The 16,422-nt window shown below is 58.0% G+C and overlaps 1 protein-coding gene across 9 annotated transcripts in view; it reads left to right on the top strand.

Moving 5' to 3' along the window:
* The window catches only part of ATP2B2 (ATPase plasma membrane Ca2+ transporting 2), a 376,005-nt gene that overhangs the window by 349,524 nt on the left and 10,059 nt on the right, over window positions 1-16,422 (top strand). For 6 of the 9 annotated variants that reach the window (XM_025272341.3, XM_044933835.2, XM_006077475.4 and 3 more), the window contains 8 exons: window positions 1,253-1,432; window positions 1,622-1,709; window positions 4,106-4,212; window positions 4,863-5,054; window positions 9,773-9,986; window positions 11,827-12,038; window positions 12,291-12,398; window positions 14,278-14,460. In XM_025272341.3, the coding sequence (XP_025128126.1) occupies window positions 1,253-1,432; window positions 1,622-1,709; window positions 4,106-4,212; window positions 4,863-5,054; window positions 9,773-9,986; window positions 11,827-12,038; window positions 12,291-12,398; window positions 14,278-14,460 (1,284 nt within the window). Of the gene's footprint in view, window positions 1-1,252; window positions 1,433-1,621; window positions 1,710-4,105; window positions 4,213-4,862; window positions 5,055-9,772; window positions 9,987-11,826; window positions 12,039-12,290; window positions 12,399-14,277; window positions 14,461-16,205; window positions 16,378-16,422 lie in introns of all 9 variants that reach the window. The other 3 variants (XM_045163922.1, XM_025272346.3, XM_044933838.2) reach the window with 2 other exon arrangements.

Raw genomic sequence — 16,422 nt, 5'->3', positions numbered from 1 at the left:
GTGGGCACCAAAAGGCTCCTCCTCGTACCCTGGGAATACACCCAGAGGCGGCCCCTGGTCAGTGTGTCCCGCTCCAGCCCTTCAAAGGACGGAGAGCACTCCCTGTCACCATGGGCTTCTTAGAGAATTCAGAGAGCTGGAGAAGGCTCCCCAGCCTTGACCCGGGCCCTGCCTCTCCCGGATGTTTGTTTCTCCCTCCACTGCAGGATGGGGGCTTCCCAGGTGGCTCAGTGGAAAAGAATCCGCCTGCCCATGCCAGAGACATGGGTTCAATCCCTGGGTTGGGAAGATCCCCTGGAGGAGGAAATGGCCGCCTACTCTAGATCCCTTGCCTGGGAAATCCCATGGACAGAGGAGCCTGGTGGGCTACAGTCCATGGAGTCGCAAAGAGGCAGGCAGGAATCGAACCCATGACCCCTGCATTACAAGGCAGATTCTTAACCACTGGACCACCGGGGAAGCTCCCAGGCTGGCTTTTGCATCCTAATTGCTAGACAGATCCAGAGCTCTGCATAGGTGGGGTGGGGAGTGGGGGTGGAGTGGGGATTAGAGGTCAGAGTTGGGGGACTTGCTGGCTCCTGGTTGGCTGGGCCTGCTCTGTCCGAATTGGTCCAGACGTCAGTCTATCATTACAACAAGGGCAGTAGGAAGTCCTTATTCTCCCAGGGACATGTCATGTTTTACATGAAGCCTAGTTATTTGCATTTATCTAAGGCAGTGTAACACTATGTAAATAATATGCCCTAAAATGCAATGTTCTTCCCCTGCCCAGCCCCCCTCCAAAAAAACCCAAAGTACACAAACATATTTAACATTGCATTTGCAGGAAATGTGCATGTGGATAAAGCAGGGACAATATCCTGTGCAGTAATGCAGTGTTCTGTACTCCTGCCTGGGACCATATCCAAGAGGGTGTTTACTGCAGTGTTTCTTAAAGTTCTTGTCCAGGTCAGAATAGTCAATGGTGTTATCTTAGGATGCCCCGTCACTCTCGATAGGTGATGGCTGTCAGGGACACTGCAGAAAAGAATTGTGAGACCACATCTGGGTTTAATCAGAGTGTGCTGGGATCGATTAGCAATGCCTGCCATGGGCACAGGAAGGGAGGAGATGGTCTGCGTGCCATGAGGGTCTCCCAGTCATCTAGACCCCTTATTGTGGTGCCGCCTGTGAACAGGCTCTGGAATCCATGAAGGCAGGGAGGGCCTACCCAAGGTGCCATCCACTCCATGGCTCCTGCCCTCCCTCCCAGGTCCCGGAAGCCATCCGCAAGTGCCAGCGAGCAGGCATCACGGTCCGCATGGTCACCGGTGACAACATCAACACAGCGCGGGCCATCGCCATCAAGTGTGGCATCATCCACCCCGGGGAGGACTTCCTGTGCCTCGAGGGCAAGGAGTTCAACCGAAGGATCCGCAACGAGAAAGGGGAGGTACATGGCCCAGCGCAAAGGGTCCTCGGAGGGTTGGGCCCGGACGGGGGCCCAGGAGGCACGGGCGTGCATGGTAGCCAGCCAGTGTGCCGCTCAGAGCCCAGTGGTCTAGGCAAGTCCCCTCCCTTATCTGGGCCTCGGTTTCTCTCCTCAGCCCCACTCACCTGCCCCTCCCCCGTCCCTTTCCAGATTGAGCAGGAGCGGATCGATAAGATCTGGCCAAAGCTGCGGGTGCTGGCTCGCTCCTCGCCCACGGACAAGCATACCCTGGTCAAAGGTAAGGCCTGGGTGGGCCCGGGCAGTGCTGAGGTCCAGGCACCAGGCCTCTGGGGCTTTCCTGACCTAGCGCCTTCAGCGTCTTTCCAGGATGACAGCGGCTCCCGCCTGGGACCCCTCATACCTGGGGACGCCCTAGGAGGCCTGCCAAGGGCCACAGCGGCATGAGGAGGTGGTGGGCCTTTGCCCTAGGTCCCCGCTCCCATGGGCAGCAATGGGACTGAGGGCTGAGGAGCCCACCGACAAGCTGATTTGGGTGGTGTGTCTTGGTTAATGTTCAGGTTGAATGACTGGACACAGACCCTGCTGTTCCCATGTGATGCTGTCTTAACCACTAGGTCTGACACTCAGCCCACTTCCTTTGTGTATGTTCCCAGTCTGGCCCACACCTTGTGAGTCTGAGAGCCTTGGCCTGCCTGGTCTCTAAGGACGCTGTCCCATGTGTGTGACCAGGACCCCAGGCATGGGCTACCCTGGGAACAGCGATCTGAGACATGAGGCCCAAAGCCAGTGTCCTTCTTCCCTGACTGCTTCCAGGGGGACGACGCACCCCTCACTGAGCCCATCTCGCTGGCCAGATGCGGGGCACTTTCAGAGTCACACAGGCCTGAGTTAAAACCCTGGCTCTGCCCCCTGTCCTGCTCTGTGGCCTTTGGCAAGTGTCCAGCCCCAGGACTCAATTTTTCCATCTGTTGAATGGCCATAAGGGGAAGTTTTCTGACTGAGGTCAGCCATAGGGCATCTTAGATTCGTCTTCCAAAGGTGCTGCCCAAAGACTTCAATGGAGGCAGACCTGGCCTTAGAAACACTGAGCCCCTGAACTGCAGGAGACCCCCCAACCCAGCTCCATTTTTTATTCAATCACTTATTCATTCATTCACTCATTCTCTTGACAAATGTTTACTGAGTATCTACTGTGTGTCAGGCCCATCTCTTGGCCGACGTGGCCCTTCCCTCTTGGATTTCATGGCCAGGTCTCACCCAGTAGACATTGAATAGGTCATTTCCCTGCACAGAGGCCACAGCGGTGGAAGAGGAGGCTTCCTGGGGCCCCCTGCTGGCCTCTCACTCCACCTGGGGGTGCTGTCAGATCGCAGGCTGAGGGATGGGGTCCAGGGGGCGGACCTGTGTTTCAGGCAGGACAGGGAACCACACTGTGGAAGTCCAGAGGAAAAGGTCTCCAGGCGCTTTCAAGGGGTGGGAGGAAGTTCATTGGCTGGCCCGGGGCCTCCAGTGAGAAAGGGAGGAAGGGCTGGAGAAGGGAGTCTCAGCCTCAGATCACACGGGGCCTTGAACACGCGGTGGTGACCTGCACTGCTAGCCTAGGTGGTGAGCTGCAGGAGGGCCTCGATGGAGAAGCGGTGTTTTAGAAATCTCCCTCCCTGCTGCTGAGTGGAGAGCCGCCTGGAAATGGAGGGACCGCTGGGATGGTCCAGCTGTGAGAGGGGATGCTGGGGGCAGGCTGGGGACAGAGCAGGTGCGCTGGGAGTGGGCAGGTCTGAGAGCTCTCTGTGGGGGGAACGGGCCTGGCCCGGATGGGGCGGAGGAAGAGGGGAGATGGGAGTCCAGGACTGCTCAGTGTGTTCCTGCCTGAGAGCCTGCTGCGAAGTTTACAGGGGGCAGCTGGGTGTCGGGAGTCGCAGAAGAAGGGACAGACTTGAGGGGAAACGGATGCACGTGATTTAGGAGGCTGGGCTGGAGGCTCTCTGACATCCCAGTGGAGGTGTCCATGGAGTCAGGGCTCAGGAGAGAGGCCCGGCCCCGCTGAAGGCAAAGGTGGTGTCTGTATGCCCCATGGGGGTGGAACTAGAGGAGCTGCCGAACCCCGGTAACTCCCACCTGAGCGGCGGGCAGAGGTGACTTCTTTCACTCGTCCTGCTCCTCTGGCCCTCACTCACTCAGTGACGCGAGCCACATGTCATCTGTCACTGCTACTTGCTGAAGGTTTTATTAAGGATGAGTATCTAGAGAGTGGTCATTAGCAAATGGCAGAGCCCAGGCCTCCTCAGGTGTGACTGGCCCCCCGCCCCAAGCACAAGATGCTGGCGGAGCAGATGGGTGGCCCCCTGGCCAAACCTGGCTTCCCTGGAGAACAGAGAGGCCCCTGGGGTTTGGACAGGGGAGGTGAGTTTGGCCAGGGTGGTCACTGCTGTGGCCATGGGCTGCAGAGAGCAAAGAGGACCCTGGAGAGGCAGCAGGCCCCAACGAGGGAGTGTTAGTTGCAGCCAGCACTGGGCTAAGGGGCCCCATGTCTCCTGTAGGTGCTGGGAGCTGGGACGAAGCTTGATGGAGTCAGGGGGGTGGCGGGGCAGGGGCCAGGGAGGAGGCTGTGCCAGCCTGGGCCCCCGGCCCCAGGGGGGTCCCAGGGCCCTGAGCACACGCCCGCCCCGCCCACAGGCATCATCGACAGCACGCACACGGAGCAGCGGCAGGTGGTGGCCGTGACGGGGGACGGCACCAACGACGGGCCTGCGCTCAAGAAGGCCGACGTGGGCTTCGCCATGGTAGGAGCGCACGGGGGCTGGGGCGGCAGCTGGCAGGAGCCCGCAGGCAGGGGCTAAGGGGGACGCGCGGACCACCAGCCTCCAGCGGGGGGATGCAGGAACCCTGGTGCTCACCCCGCCCACCCTCTGTCCACCTGACGCTCCCAGAGGTCTTGACGCTCAGCTTGTCCTCAAGAAGGAAGGAGAGACTTCCTGCAGTGATGGGTCTAGGAAAGGGAAGGGACAGAGTGGAAGGGCCCCCTTCCTGAAGGCAGAGGTTGGCCTCAAGGCTGGGTCTTGAAGAGTAGTGGTGGCGTGTGTGCGTGTGTGTGTGTGTGTGTGTATGTGTGTGTGCACGTGCGCATGCATGTACACATGCGTGTCCGGTGTGGTGCCTGGGTTCCTGCGCCAGCTGGACTCTGTCACTGGGAGAGGCAGCCTCCTCTCTCCCCATGGCCAAGGGCTGACCAGCCTCACTTGGGGAGGAGAGGGCAGGTGTTCGGAGGCCTGGCCTCTCCCAGCAACCACGTGGGCAGACAGGCTCCTGTGTGGTCTGCAGTGCTGGGGATTCGTGTGTGTGTGTGGGCGGTGGTCGGGGGGCGAGGATGGTGCTGCTAGAGCCGCTCGCCTCTCCGGTTGCCCCAGCCAGGGTCCTGTCCCCATCCCCACAGGGCATCGCAGGCACGGACGTGGCCAAGGAGGCCTCGGACATCATCCTGACAGACGACAACTTCAGCAGCATCGTCAAGGCGGTGATGTGGGGCCGCAACGTCTACGACAGCATCTCCAAGTTCCTGCAGTTCCAGCTGACCGTCAACGTGGTGGCCGTGATCGTGGCCTTCACGGGCGCCTGCATCACGCAGGTGGGTCCTCCAGGGGTGGGCGGGGTGGGGCAGCTGAAGCCCGGGGGAGGACGGGCACCACGCACAGGGGCTGTCCCAGACTGTCACAGCTCCGTGCCAAGGGCCAAGAACCGCATCACAGGGCCACCCACAGAGGCACCAGCCGCACAGAGTGCAGGAAAGGAGGCTCAGAGAGGTGGCAGGACTACCCCAAGGTCAGCCAGCCAGTGGAGATACCGGCCCTTGTTCCAGGAGGCAGGAGAGGGACCCCCTCCAGGAAGGCAGGGCCCCTGGCCATGTAAAGGGGCAGAGAGAGGCCGGCACCAGACAGGCAGCCAGCTGGCATCACGGAGCTGGTGCGGCCCTGGGAGCCCCAGCTGTGGCATGGAGTGCATCAGGGAAGGCCTGAGTGCCTGGGTTCCTGGGCTGGGTAGACTCGGTTACTGGGAGAGCAGGAGTCGGCCCCACCTTTACAGCCAGGTCTCTAGCAGCCCCGTGTCCTGGGCCCCGTGGAACTGACAGGCAGGCCCAGACCCTGCAGCCTCACTGCCTCCTCACCCCCCTCGTGCGATGGGAACTGTGTTGATCCCCATTTCACAGAGGCAGAAACTGAGCCTCAGAGGATGGGCCAGCCAGGTGCCTGCCATTGCTCCCGCAGCCTCCTGCCTGCCTGTGGCCAAGGGCTGACCAGCCTCGCTTGGGGAGGAGAGGGAAGGCCTCTCCCAGCAACCATGTGGGCAAACAAGCTCCTGCCCACAGGAGCCCCCAGAAGCCCAGAGGCTCTGGAGGACAGAGAGGCCTGTGGGGTACCTGCCCAGTTCAGTTCAGTTGCTCAGTTGTGTCTGACTCTTTGCGACCCCATGGACTTCAGCATGCCAGGCCTCCCTGTCCATCGCCAACTCCCAGAGTTTACTCAAACTCATGTCCATCGAGTCAGTGATGCCATCCAACCATCTCATCCTCTGTCATCCCCTTCTCCTGCTTTCAATCTTTCCAAGCATCAGGGTCTTTTCTAATGAGTCAGTTCTTCACATCAGGTGGCCAAAGAATTGGAGTTTCAGCTTCAGCATCAGTCCTTCCAAAGAATATTCAGGACTGATTTCCTTTAGGATGGACTGGTTGGATCTCCTTGCAGTCCAAGGGACTCTCAAGAGTCTTCTCCAACACCACAGTTCAAAAGCATCAACTCTTCGGCGCTCAGCTTTCTTTGTTGTCCAGCTCTCACATCCATACATGACCACTGGAAAACTGGAAAACCCATAGTTTTGACTAGACGGGCCTTTGTTGGTACCGGTGCCTCTGTCCTGAAGAGCTGTGTGGCCCAGAGAATGCTGTTCCCTCTGTTGTATTCTGGGCCCTTGAGGACGCATATGGCAGCTCCCAACACCCCAGCCCTGAGAGTGAGAGCCCTGGGCTGGAGCGGAGGTGGGGAGGTGGTGTCCCTTCTGCTCACCAGGCCCTTCTCTCCTGCTCTGTGGACAAGAGGCTCCCTCTAGTGATGGTTTAGGGAGGAACAGCCACTCACGCCAAGTTTCTTGGAGACCAGCTGGAGCCGCACGGGGAAACTGAGGTGCCGAAGGGACTGTTTGCCTGAGGTCTTGGATTGAGTTGAGGGCTGTGAAGGCCTTGGTGAGGATAGAGGGGCCCTGACCCCAAGGTGCATGTAATCAGAGGAGGCTGATGGACAGGAAGAAGCTGAGGGGAGTGGGGAGCGTGATTGAGCTGGGGCGGAGGTGGGAGGGGTGGCCTGGGGGAGGGGAGGTGATAAGTATCTAGGAGGTGAATGAGGGTGTGAGGTGTAGGCGGTGGGGCCTCAGGAGCCACACTGAGAGGACCAGGGGGCAAGGAACAGCCCACCCCAGGCTGTTAGGTGTGTAGGGCCTGTGAGCTTCCTACAGGAGGTGTCCACCCGTGGGAAAGGCTGCAGCCACAGGGCCCGGTCTGGGCTGGAGGGAGGGTGATGTGGGGAGAGGTAGGCAATTGCATCAGGAGGCAGGGCTGAGGAATGGGCCACAGGGAACACAAATTTAAAGGGTAAGGGAAGAAGGAGCTGGAGAAGGAGGAGTCAAAGAGAAGGGTGCCCAGAGAGGGGTCAGGGTGCAGTCAGATTCCTCGAGGTTCAGTGAGACGGGCCTGGAAAAGTATGCCTCAGTCTGTGACAAGAAAGGCGGTGCTGCCCTTGGGGAAAGGCATTTTGGGGGGTGTGGAGGTGTGAGGATAGGATGGGGGACAAACGATGGGGTCTACACACCTTCAGGCAGCATAGACCACAGGAGAGGACTGTGCACAGAAGTGTAGGAATATGTGATCCCGGTCTCAGCCGGGGAGACATGTGGAAGGATCCATCCCAGAATGTGGATGGCAGGAAACCCATAAGTGGGGAGATCCTTGATGAAGTTTGGCTTCCTCTGTTCCTTACTTGCCCGAAGTTTCTACCAGGAAAACATTTTTCTTTTTTTTTTGGTGGAGTTACTGAGACATATAGTACTTGCTTCACGTAAAGGTAAAAGGTGAAGAGAAATTGGGTGGTGGTAAAGAGAAATGGTATGGACCTAACAGAAGCAGAAGATATTAAGAAGAGGTGGCAAGAATACACAGAAGAACTGTACCAAAAAGATGTTCATGACCCAGATAATCACGATGGTGTGATCACTCACCTAGAGCCAGACATCCTGGAATGTGAAGTCAAGTGGGCCTTAGAAAGCATCACTACGAACAAAGCTAGTGGAGGTGATGGAATTCCAGTTGAGCTATTTCAAATCCTGAAAGATGATGCTGTGAAAGTGCTACACTCAATATGCCAGCAAATTTGGAAAACTCTGCAGTGGCCACAGGACTGGAAAAGGTCAGTGTTCATTCCAATCCCTAAGAAAGGCAATGCCAAAGAATGCTCAAACTACTGCACAATTGCACTCATCTCACACGCTAGGAAAGTAATGCTCAAAATTCTCCAAGCCAGGCTTCAGCAAGACCTGAACTGTGAACTTCCAGATGTTAAAGCTAGTTTTAGAAAAGGCAGGGGAACCAGAGATCAAATTGCCAACATCCGCTGGATCATGGAAAAAGCAAGAGAGTTCCAGAAAAACATCTATTTCTGCTTTATTGACTATGCCAAAGCCTTTGACTGTGTGGATCACAATAAACTGTGGAAAATTCTGAAAGAGATGGGAATACCAGACCACCTGACCTGCCTCTTGAGAAACCTATATGCAGGTCAGGAAGCAACAGTTAGAGCTGGACATGGAACAACAGGCTGGTTCCAAATAGGAAAAGGAGTACGTCAAGGCTGTATATTGTCTCCCTGCTTATTTAACTTATATGCAGAGCACATCATGAGAAACACTGGGCTGGAGGAAGCACAAGCTGGAATCAAGATTGCCGGGAGAAATATCAATAACCTCAGATACACAGATGACACCACCCTTATGGCAGAAAGGGAAGAGGAACTCAAAAGCCTCTTGATGAAAGTGAAAGAGGGGAGTGAAAAAGTTGGCTTAAAGCTCAACATTCAGAAAATGAAGATCATGGCATCTGGTCCCGTCACTTTATGGGAAATAGATGGGGAAACAGTGGAAACAGTGTCAGACTTTATTTTTCTGGGCTCCAAAATCACTGCAGATGGTGAATGCAGCCATGAAATTAAAAGACGCTTACTCCTTGGAAGGAAAGTTATGACCAACCTAGAGAGCATATTAAAAAGCAGAGACTTTACTTTGCCAACAAAGGTCCATTCTAGTCAAGGCTATGGTTTTTCCAGTGGTCATGTATGGATGTGAGAGTTGGACTGTGAAGAAAGCTGAGTGCCGAAGAATTGATGCTTTTGAACTGTGGTGTTGGAGAAGACTCTTGAGAGGCCCTTGGACTGTAAGGAGATCCAACCAGTCCATTCTGAAGGAGATCAGTCCTGGGTGTTCTTTGGAAGGAATGATGTTAAAGCTGAAACTCCAATACTTTGGCCACCTCATGCGAAGAGTTGACTCATTAGAAAAGACTCTGATGCTGGGAGGGATTGGGGGCAGGAGAAGGGGACGACAGAGGATGAGATGGCTGGATGGCATCACCGACTTGATGGACATGAGTTTGGGTGAACTCTGGGAGTTGGTGATGGACAGGGAGGCCTGGCGTGCTGCGATTCATGGGGTCGGAAAGAGTCGGCCACGACTGAGCGACTGAACTGAACTGAACTGAAGGAGAAATTGGATGGTAGCGAAAAGGGGACAGGGTGCCAGGCATTGTTGTGAGACAGGAGAAGCCCGAGTCATTGATTCACTGATGGTTAAGGGGAAAGAGGCAGCAGGAAGCAGGGGAGCTGGGGTCTGTGTGGAAGATGCTTGTGGGGACTCTTGACCTGAGCCTGGACGAGAGACATGGCCAATGGGGGCTGGAGGGGAGGAGTGAAGGTGGCGGGGGTGTAGCTATATTTACAAAGCACAGGGTGTGGAAGTGATGGCCATGATGCCTGGGGCTTGATTTTCTCCCTGGGGGAGAAGACAGCGCTGAGGTGGATAGGGCTGGGTGGTTCTCCACAGAAGGCCTCGCAGACCTACTCAGCACGCACTCTGGAACCCTGGGCTGGGCTGGCCAGCCAAGGGAAACACACTGGCAGAGCTGGCCTCAGGGGAGCAGCTTACACCTGGCGATGAGCCCCACGCCAGGCACACCAGGGCAGTGGCTGGCCAACCTCCCGTGATAAATATCTAGGAGATATTCATCACTACCGTCTCACCCACGGTCCCCAGGACTCCCCCCTGAAGGCCGTGCAGATGCTCTGGGTGAACCTCATCATGGACACGTTCGCCTCCCTGGCGCTGGCCACTGAGCCGCCCACCGAGACCCTGCTCCTGAGGAAGCCGTATGGCCGCAACAAGCCCCTCATCTCTCGGACCATGATGAAGAACATCCTGGGCCATGCCGTCTACCAGCTCACCCTCATCTTCACCCTGCTCTTCGTCGGTGAGTCCCCTGCCTTGCCCACCCAGGACTCCATGGCCCAGACCCGGCCGCTCTGGACTCCCAGTCACCCGCCTGTTTGCTGAGGAGGTAATGGAGGCCCAGAGAGGTGAAGTTAGTGGCTTGGGGTCACACAGCAAATCTTGGGTAGAGCCAGGCCCTGGCCCAGGTCTGGCAACCCCAAAGACTGGGCTTTTCCACAGATGACAGCTCTGGACACTGTACGCACTGTGCAAGGCAGGGCTTCATGCCAGCCCCCCAGGAGCCCGAGACACTAGGGGGAGTGACCGGCCCCTGCTCCCAGCACTCCCACACGTGACCCTTGCCCCGTACAAGGCTCCTCACCAAGGCCTCCTGGAAAAGAGCCACACACCTGCCTACAAGCCAGCTGTTTCCACACTTTTCTTGGGCATCTGTGCCACCACCCCCATGACAATGAGGCACCAGGGACAGAGAGGGGAGGTGACTTGCCCGAGGACATGCAGCCAGGCTGAGGGGGCACCTTGGCTGAAAAGAGACCTGGCTGAAACTCAGACTGGCCTGGCTTCCAGGGTGCTTCCAAGGTAATCTGACCCCTGGCACCTGGAGGTGCCCAGAGGCAGGCAGATGGTGGGCCAGGGTCACACAACAAATTGGGGCCAGTGGGATTCCCCAGATCCCTGAGCTGGGCTTTTGACGCCAGCAAGCCTGGATGGGTTGGGGCGGGAGCCCATTTCTCAAAGGGCAGTTCTTGTTTGTTGTGCTGGCAGGATAGTTGTAAGGATGATCGTGAGAAGCCTTAGAGGATGTTCGGGAATGCAGAGCAGCAGAGACTCACAGAGAAAGCTGTCGGTTGGGGAAGAAAGGAGGAGGAGGCCCCTGGTTGACTCGCTGGCTTCCCCACTTGAGCATCTGCTCTGGGTGCTTCTGGATTCAGCTAGACTCTCACTGTCAGAAAACCCCACAAGCCCTCCCAGCACCAGCTTGTGCAGCGCTGCACAAGGACACGGGACGGCATCAGGCATGCCGTGGGTGGTGTCCGCAGAGCAGCCGGGAGCTGCGTTGCCCCCACCACGTGACAGCCCCCGTGGTGTCATTCTTTGAGCCCTCTCAAAGAATGAGGGAGGCCACCTGGGTGGGTCTGGAGCCAGCCTGGCCTGGAAGGCTCACCATCCATATAGGAACTGGTCTCTCTTGTAACAGCCCCTTGAGCTCCCAGAGTTCTCCGCAAGGACATGCTCAGTTATAGGCAGCCGTACTTTTGGGGGAACCCAAAGCTACGGCTTCCGTGGTGGCTCAGACAGTAAAGAATCTGCCTGCAATGCAGGAGATCTGGGTTCAATCCCTGGGTCAAGGAGATCGCCTAGAGAAGGGAATGGCTACCCTCTCCAGTATTCTTGCCTGGAGAATTCCAAGGACAGAGGAGCCTGGCGGGCTCATGGGGTCTCAGAGCGTCAGACACAACTGAGTAACTGAGAAACAACACAAGCGCAGAAAGCCAAGGCCTCCCGCCAAATGTTCCAAGGCCACGCCCTGTCCTCCCAGTCCAGAGGAGTTTGCCAACCAGGGACCGCTTTTTATAAGCCCTGTTGCCTGGAAGCACAGCTGGCCTCCCGCCTTTATTAGATTTCCTCAAAAAACTGGAAGAAAGTTCACTCGAGGCACTTGGCCCCTAAAGAAAGGGTGCTGTTACCCCTTCACTTACACCCCATGGCGCAGGCCCACCTAGCCCCCCAGTGTCCAGAGAGTGCCTCCCGCATCTGGGTGACCCTCCTGGCTGGTCAGAAGAGGCCCCCACACAGGGCCAGGCGTCCCCTCCAGTCCCGACCCTCAGCCCGGCTCCCGCCCTCTCTCGACTTGGCAGGTGAGAAGATGTTCCAGATTGACAGCGGGAGGAACGCACCCCTGCACTCACCGCCCTCCGAGCACTACACCATCATCTTCAACACCTTCGTCATGATGCAGCTCTTCAACGAGATCAACGCCCGCAAGATCCACGGCGAGCGCAATGTTTTCGACGGCATCTTCCGGAACCCCATCTTCTGCACCATCGTGCTGGGCACCTTTGCCATCCAGGTACCAGGCCCCCATGCTGGCCTGGCTGGCGGGGGGCTGGGCACCTTTGCCGTCCAGGTACCAGGCCCCCATGCTGGCCTGGCTGGCGGGGGGCTGGGCACCTTTGCCATCTAGGTACCAGGCCCCCATGCCGGCCTGGCTGGCGGGGGCAGCAGCAGGCAGCCGGAGCCCCTCGGCAATGCCCTGGGAGTCCAGACCTCTGAGCTGGCCCCTGATGGCCTTTCTGTCTCTCTCTGCCCCCTTTCTCTCCAGATAGTGATCGTGCAGTTTGGGGGGAAGCCCTTCAGCTGCTCCCCGCTGCAGCTGGACCAGTGGATGTGGTGCATATTCATCGGGTTAGGAGAGCTTGTCTGGGGCCAGGTGAGTACTGCAGGTGGGCAGCGCGAGGGGCCTCTCGGCAGGGACGCCCCGGAGAGAGCACTGGCTGGGGGAGTCCAGGATCCTCACCCATAGGTCCTGGCTCCTGCAGGGACTAGCTGTCTGGCCCCCATTTCTGGGGGCTGGAGCAACAGGGGTTGACCCTGGTCTCACATGATGGTCATGTGGGTATCGCCACTATGACTTTTGCTTCCAGCTATACGCCGCCGAGGGGCTTCCCAGGTGGTGCTGGTGGCAAAGAACACACCTGCCGACACAGATAGATGCCAGAGACGAGGGTGCAGTCCCTGGGTCGGGAAGGTCTCCTGGAGGAGGGCATGGCAGCCCATTCTAGTATTCTTGCCTGGAGAATCCCATGGACAGAGAAACCAGGCCAGTGGGCCACATACAGTCCATGGGGTCTCAAAGAGTCACACACGACTGAAGCGGCTGAGCACACACGCGTGCACACATACACCACTGATCCGGTTGTTTGATATTTTCTTTTAGTCCTGTCTGGTTTTTTAACTGAAATTTATTTCAAAAGGCAACTTACATTACTAATATGATAGGAAAATAAGTATTATTTGCTATAAACAGAAGCTGACAAAAAAAAAAAAAGTAACACGATCAATGTTATTAAACTCTAACTAGATGTCATGGCCAGCCAAGGCTCAGAGCGTGAGGCGGCCAGTTGTAAAGGGTGTCACAGGGGTTGTGACACCCAGCAGAAGCTCCTGCAGAGAGCTCCGAGGGAATGTAAGAGGGGTGACCTCTGCTGCATCGAGGTGCTGTGTCTGCAGCCATCCATGACCCTCCGAGGCTCTGGGGAACCCTGGGCTGGCTCCTCTCCAGAACGTTCCCCCACGAAGCCACACACACATGCACACATGCACCGTCGCGAGCTCACAGCTCGCAGCTCAGAGGACATGGTGTCTGGAGCTGGATCTAGGCAGAGGGCCCCGGCAGACCTAAGACATTGGTCTTGCCTTCAAGCTCTTCCCAGGCTAAAGTGGGAAACTCCAGTGACAGAAATTAACTAGAAGGTCAAGAAGGAACTTTAGTTTCACTCAAAATAACCTTCTTTAAACTTCAGAGTGTCTTTGGAGAGTTGATAAACTAGATTTGACTTAGCAAGCCCATTCCCCGGGCACCCTTGAGCCTGGACATCTTTGTCTCATGGGGGCCTGCTCCCTCAGGGAGCCCTTGGCATCTGGACAAGATGGTTCCTGACCCCTAAGGACGATGCCACCTCAGCCTCCCAGGGAACCCCTGAGAGTGTCCAGGCCAGCCCCTTTCTGTCCCTAGAGAAGATGTAAGCGGCCTCTGACCCCAGCCACCTCAGTTACCCCGTAGGGCCTGCACTCAGGCCTCAGCCCTACGGACAAGCCGTTTGGAGAAAGAGTAAGAAGGGAAGACATAGCCCCTTCCTGTATTGCCTTCCATTCCAGGAGGGCAGACATTCCAAGAGTCTCCCAGCATTGACTGCCCCCAGGCACCTAAGCTCCGAGCCCCTGTTGCCGAGGGTTGGGCACCCCAGGGACCTCAGGAAGAATAAGCCACTGACTTAAGACACACCATGTCCAACTCTGAGAACTGGCCCCCAGCTTTCCAGAAGGGAAAGCTAGAGCTCAGAGAGGTTACATGACTTGCCCAAGGTCACGTGACCAGTGAAGTCTGGGGTAGTCAAAGTCACATGTATGTCCAACTCCCAAGATTTCCCACCATGTCCTGCTGACTCTGGATGAGCGAGGGAATTAGAAAGAAATCTAAAGATTGGGTTGGGGAAGGGGGGAGATGAGTTGACGGTAACTAGGTGAGTGAGTGACAGAAGCCGGCCCCCTCCGCAGATGCTTACGCTAATGGCTGGGCCCTTCCGCAGGTCATCGCCACCATCCCGACCAGCAGGCTCAAGTTCCTCAAGGAGGCGGGCAGGCTCACGCAGAAGGAGGAGATCCCCGAGGAGGAGCTCAACGAGGACGTGGAGGAGATAGACCACGCCGAGCGCGAGCTGCGGCGGGGCCAGATCCTGTGGTTCCGAGGTCTGAACCGGATCCAGACGCAGGTACGGGCGGCTCCCGGGGCCGGGTGGGCGGTGACGGAGATGAGGGGCGGGCCCAGACCCCACCCTCTGATCAGCCTCGGGCGCACCGACGCTCCCCGCGTGCGCTCTCCCTGGTTGTGCGAGGGAATGTCCCACCTCCCCGTCCACTGGGCGAGGGGGTCACACCAGGGTCACGCCCACAGTGGACTTTGGGGGGAGGGGTGGCTCTGAGGGCCGAGATGAGGGGGGGGCTCCCTTCAGGGCTGTTGGGGGGCGGTGGATCAGGGCTGCCGGGTGGCTACCAGGAGGCCACGATGGCGGCTTGAGGCCAGGGTGGGCCCCAGATTCTCCCGGCCAGGGGGTCAGCCCTGAGGCCCGGCTCTTCTCACATGCGCACACAGCTTCCTCCTGGGGGTGCCGGGGGAGAGGGGGGTGCTTCAGGCACTCCCCCAGCCCCCACTGGGGCGTTGAGTCAGTTTTGGGGAACAAAGTTCGGTTTTAAAACACACACTGCAAGGACACAGACGCAGAGCACTGGTGCGGGATGTGTGTCCAGCCAAGAGCAGATTTCTTCCCCACAGAACACAGCCTGCCACCAGGCGACACACGGCAAGAAGGTGGGGCCCCTACACTCACAGCATCCCTCTCCCTGGGTCAGTGTTACAGTTCCCAGGGTGCTTTCACAGCCCTGCGTGGCGAAGAACAAAAAGACTCAGAGACCAAGAGTGGGGCAGTCTCCTGCCCAGCCGGCCTGGGAAGGTCATGGCGCCCCATCCCACCCCCACACCCTCTGGGAAGCGTGTCAGGGGCCCCCAACCTTGGGCGCGCAGCCCCGCGTGGCAGACCACTGCATTTCCACCCATTCGCAACACAAACAGATCACCTGGGCTGCCTCACCCTGCACAGGGCGTTGTCCCAAACATCTCCCAGGCCTTTCCAGCCCCCCACCTAGCTTTAGGGGTAACTGACGCTTGGGAGACAGCCCTTTGTGAGTGCTGGGTGCAGGGAGCAGCTTGCAGACCCAGAGCCTCCTGACAGCCAGCATTGTGGGCGCTGGAACTAGCCCTCCTGGTGGCCCCTGGCCACCCCCCACCCCCACTGCCCTCGAGGGCTGGCAGCTGTCACACCGAGCCCTGGTGCTGACACCCAGCCCGGCCGCCAAGCCCTTCAGGAGGATTCCAAGGACTGTAGTTTCTTGAGCGGGCGCGAGTCCCGTCCAGCCTGACTCTTACGGACCACTAAGTGGGTCAGTGCTTTGTCCCTCACAGCTTAGCCCTGCCAGGTAGGTTGGTGGCATTGCCCCTTCTGAAGGACAAGAAACTGCCTCCGGGCAGTGACCTGTCCAAGGTCACCTAGCTCGGATGTGACAGAGCGGGTATCTGGGCCAATGTCCGTCCTCCCCGGAGTCCCCTCCTCACCACTCTGGCTCCACGCCTGGTCCCAGGGGCTGAGCACCCTTTCTGCCTGCAAACCCCACGTTTAACATCCCCCAATCCCCGCCCCCAGCCCACCAGCCCCCAGGCCACTAGAGCGGTGCTGCTGCCGGGCCCTGGGTCTCCCCACTGTCCCCGGGCCCCGGGAAGCCCAGGTGCCCGACTGAGCAGACGTCTCTCAGAGCCTTGGACGTGTCTGGTATTGTCGTCTTGGTGTAAGTGGCGTGTCGTCTTGCCGTGGCTGCGGCTGTCCTCGTGGCGTGGCGCCTGTCAGTCGTGAAGCTGTCGTGTCCGTTCTCTTCGCAACTTGTCTCGTTCTCTCCTCCGTTGCAGATTGAAGTAGTCAATACTTTCAAGAGCGGGGCCTCCTTTCAGGGGGCCCTGCGGAGACAATCCTCCGTCACCAGCCAGAGCCAGGACGTAGCCAATCTCTCTAGCCCTAGTCGCGTGTCGTTGTCCAATGCTCTTTCCTCTCCGACCAGCCTTCCTCCTGCTGCAGCTGGGCGTGAGTGTGACCCCCTTACCACCTCGGGAGCCGCCACTGCCAGCG

Source organism: Bubalus bubalis, chromosome 21 (assembly GCF_019923935.1).
Source record: "Bubalus bubalis isolate 160015118507 breed Murrah chromosome 21, NDDB_SH_1, whole genome shotgun sequence".
NCBI classification, from domain to species: Eukaryota; Metazoa; Chordata; class Mammalia; order Artiodactyla; family Bovidae; genus Bubalus; species Bubalus bubalis.
Note: the sequence above shows the minus strand (reverse complement) of the source record. Positions and strands in the feature narration are given on the sequence as shown.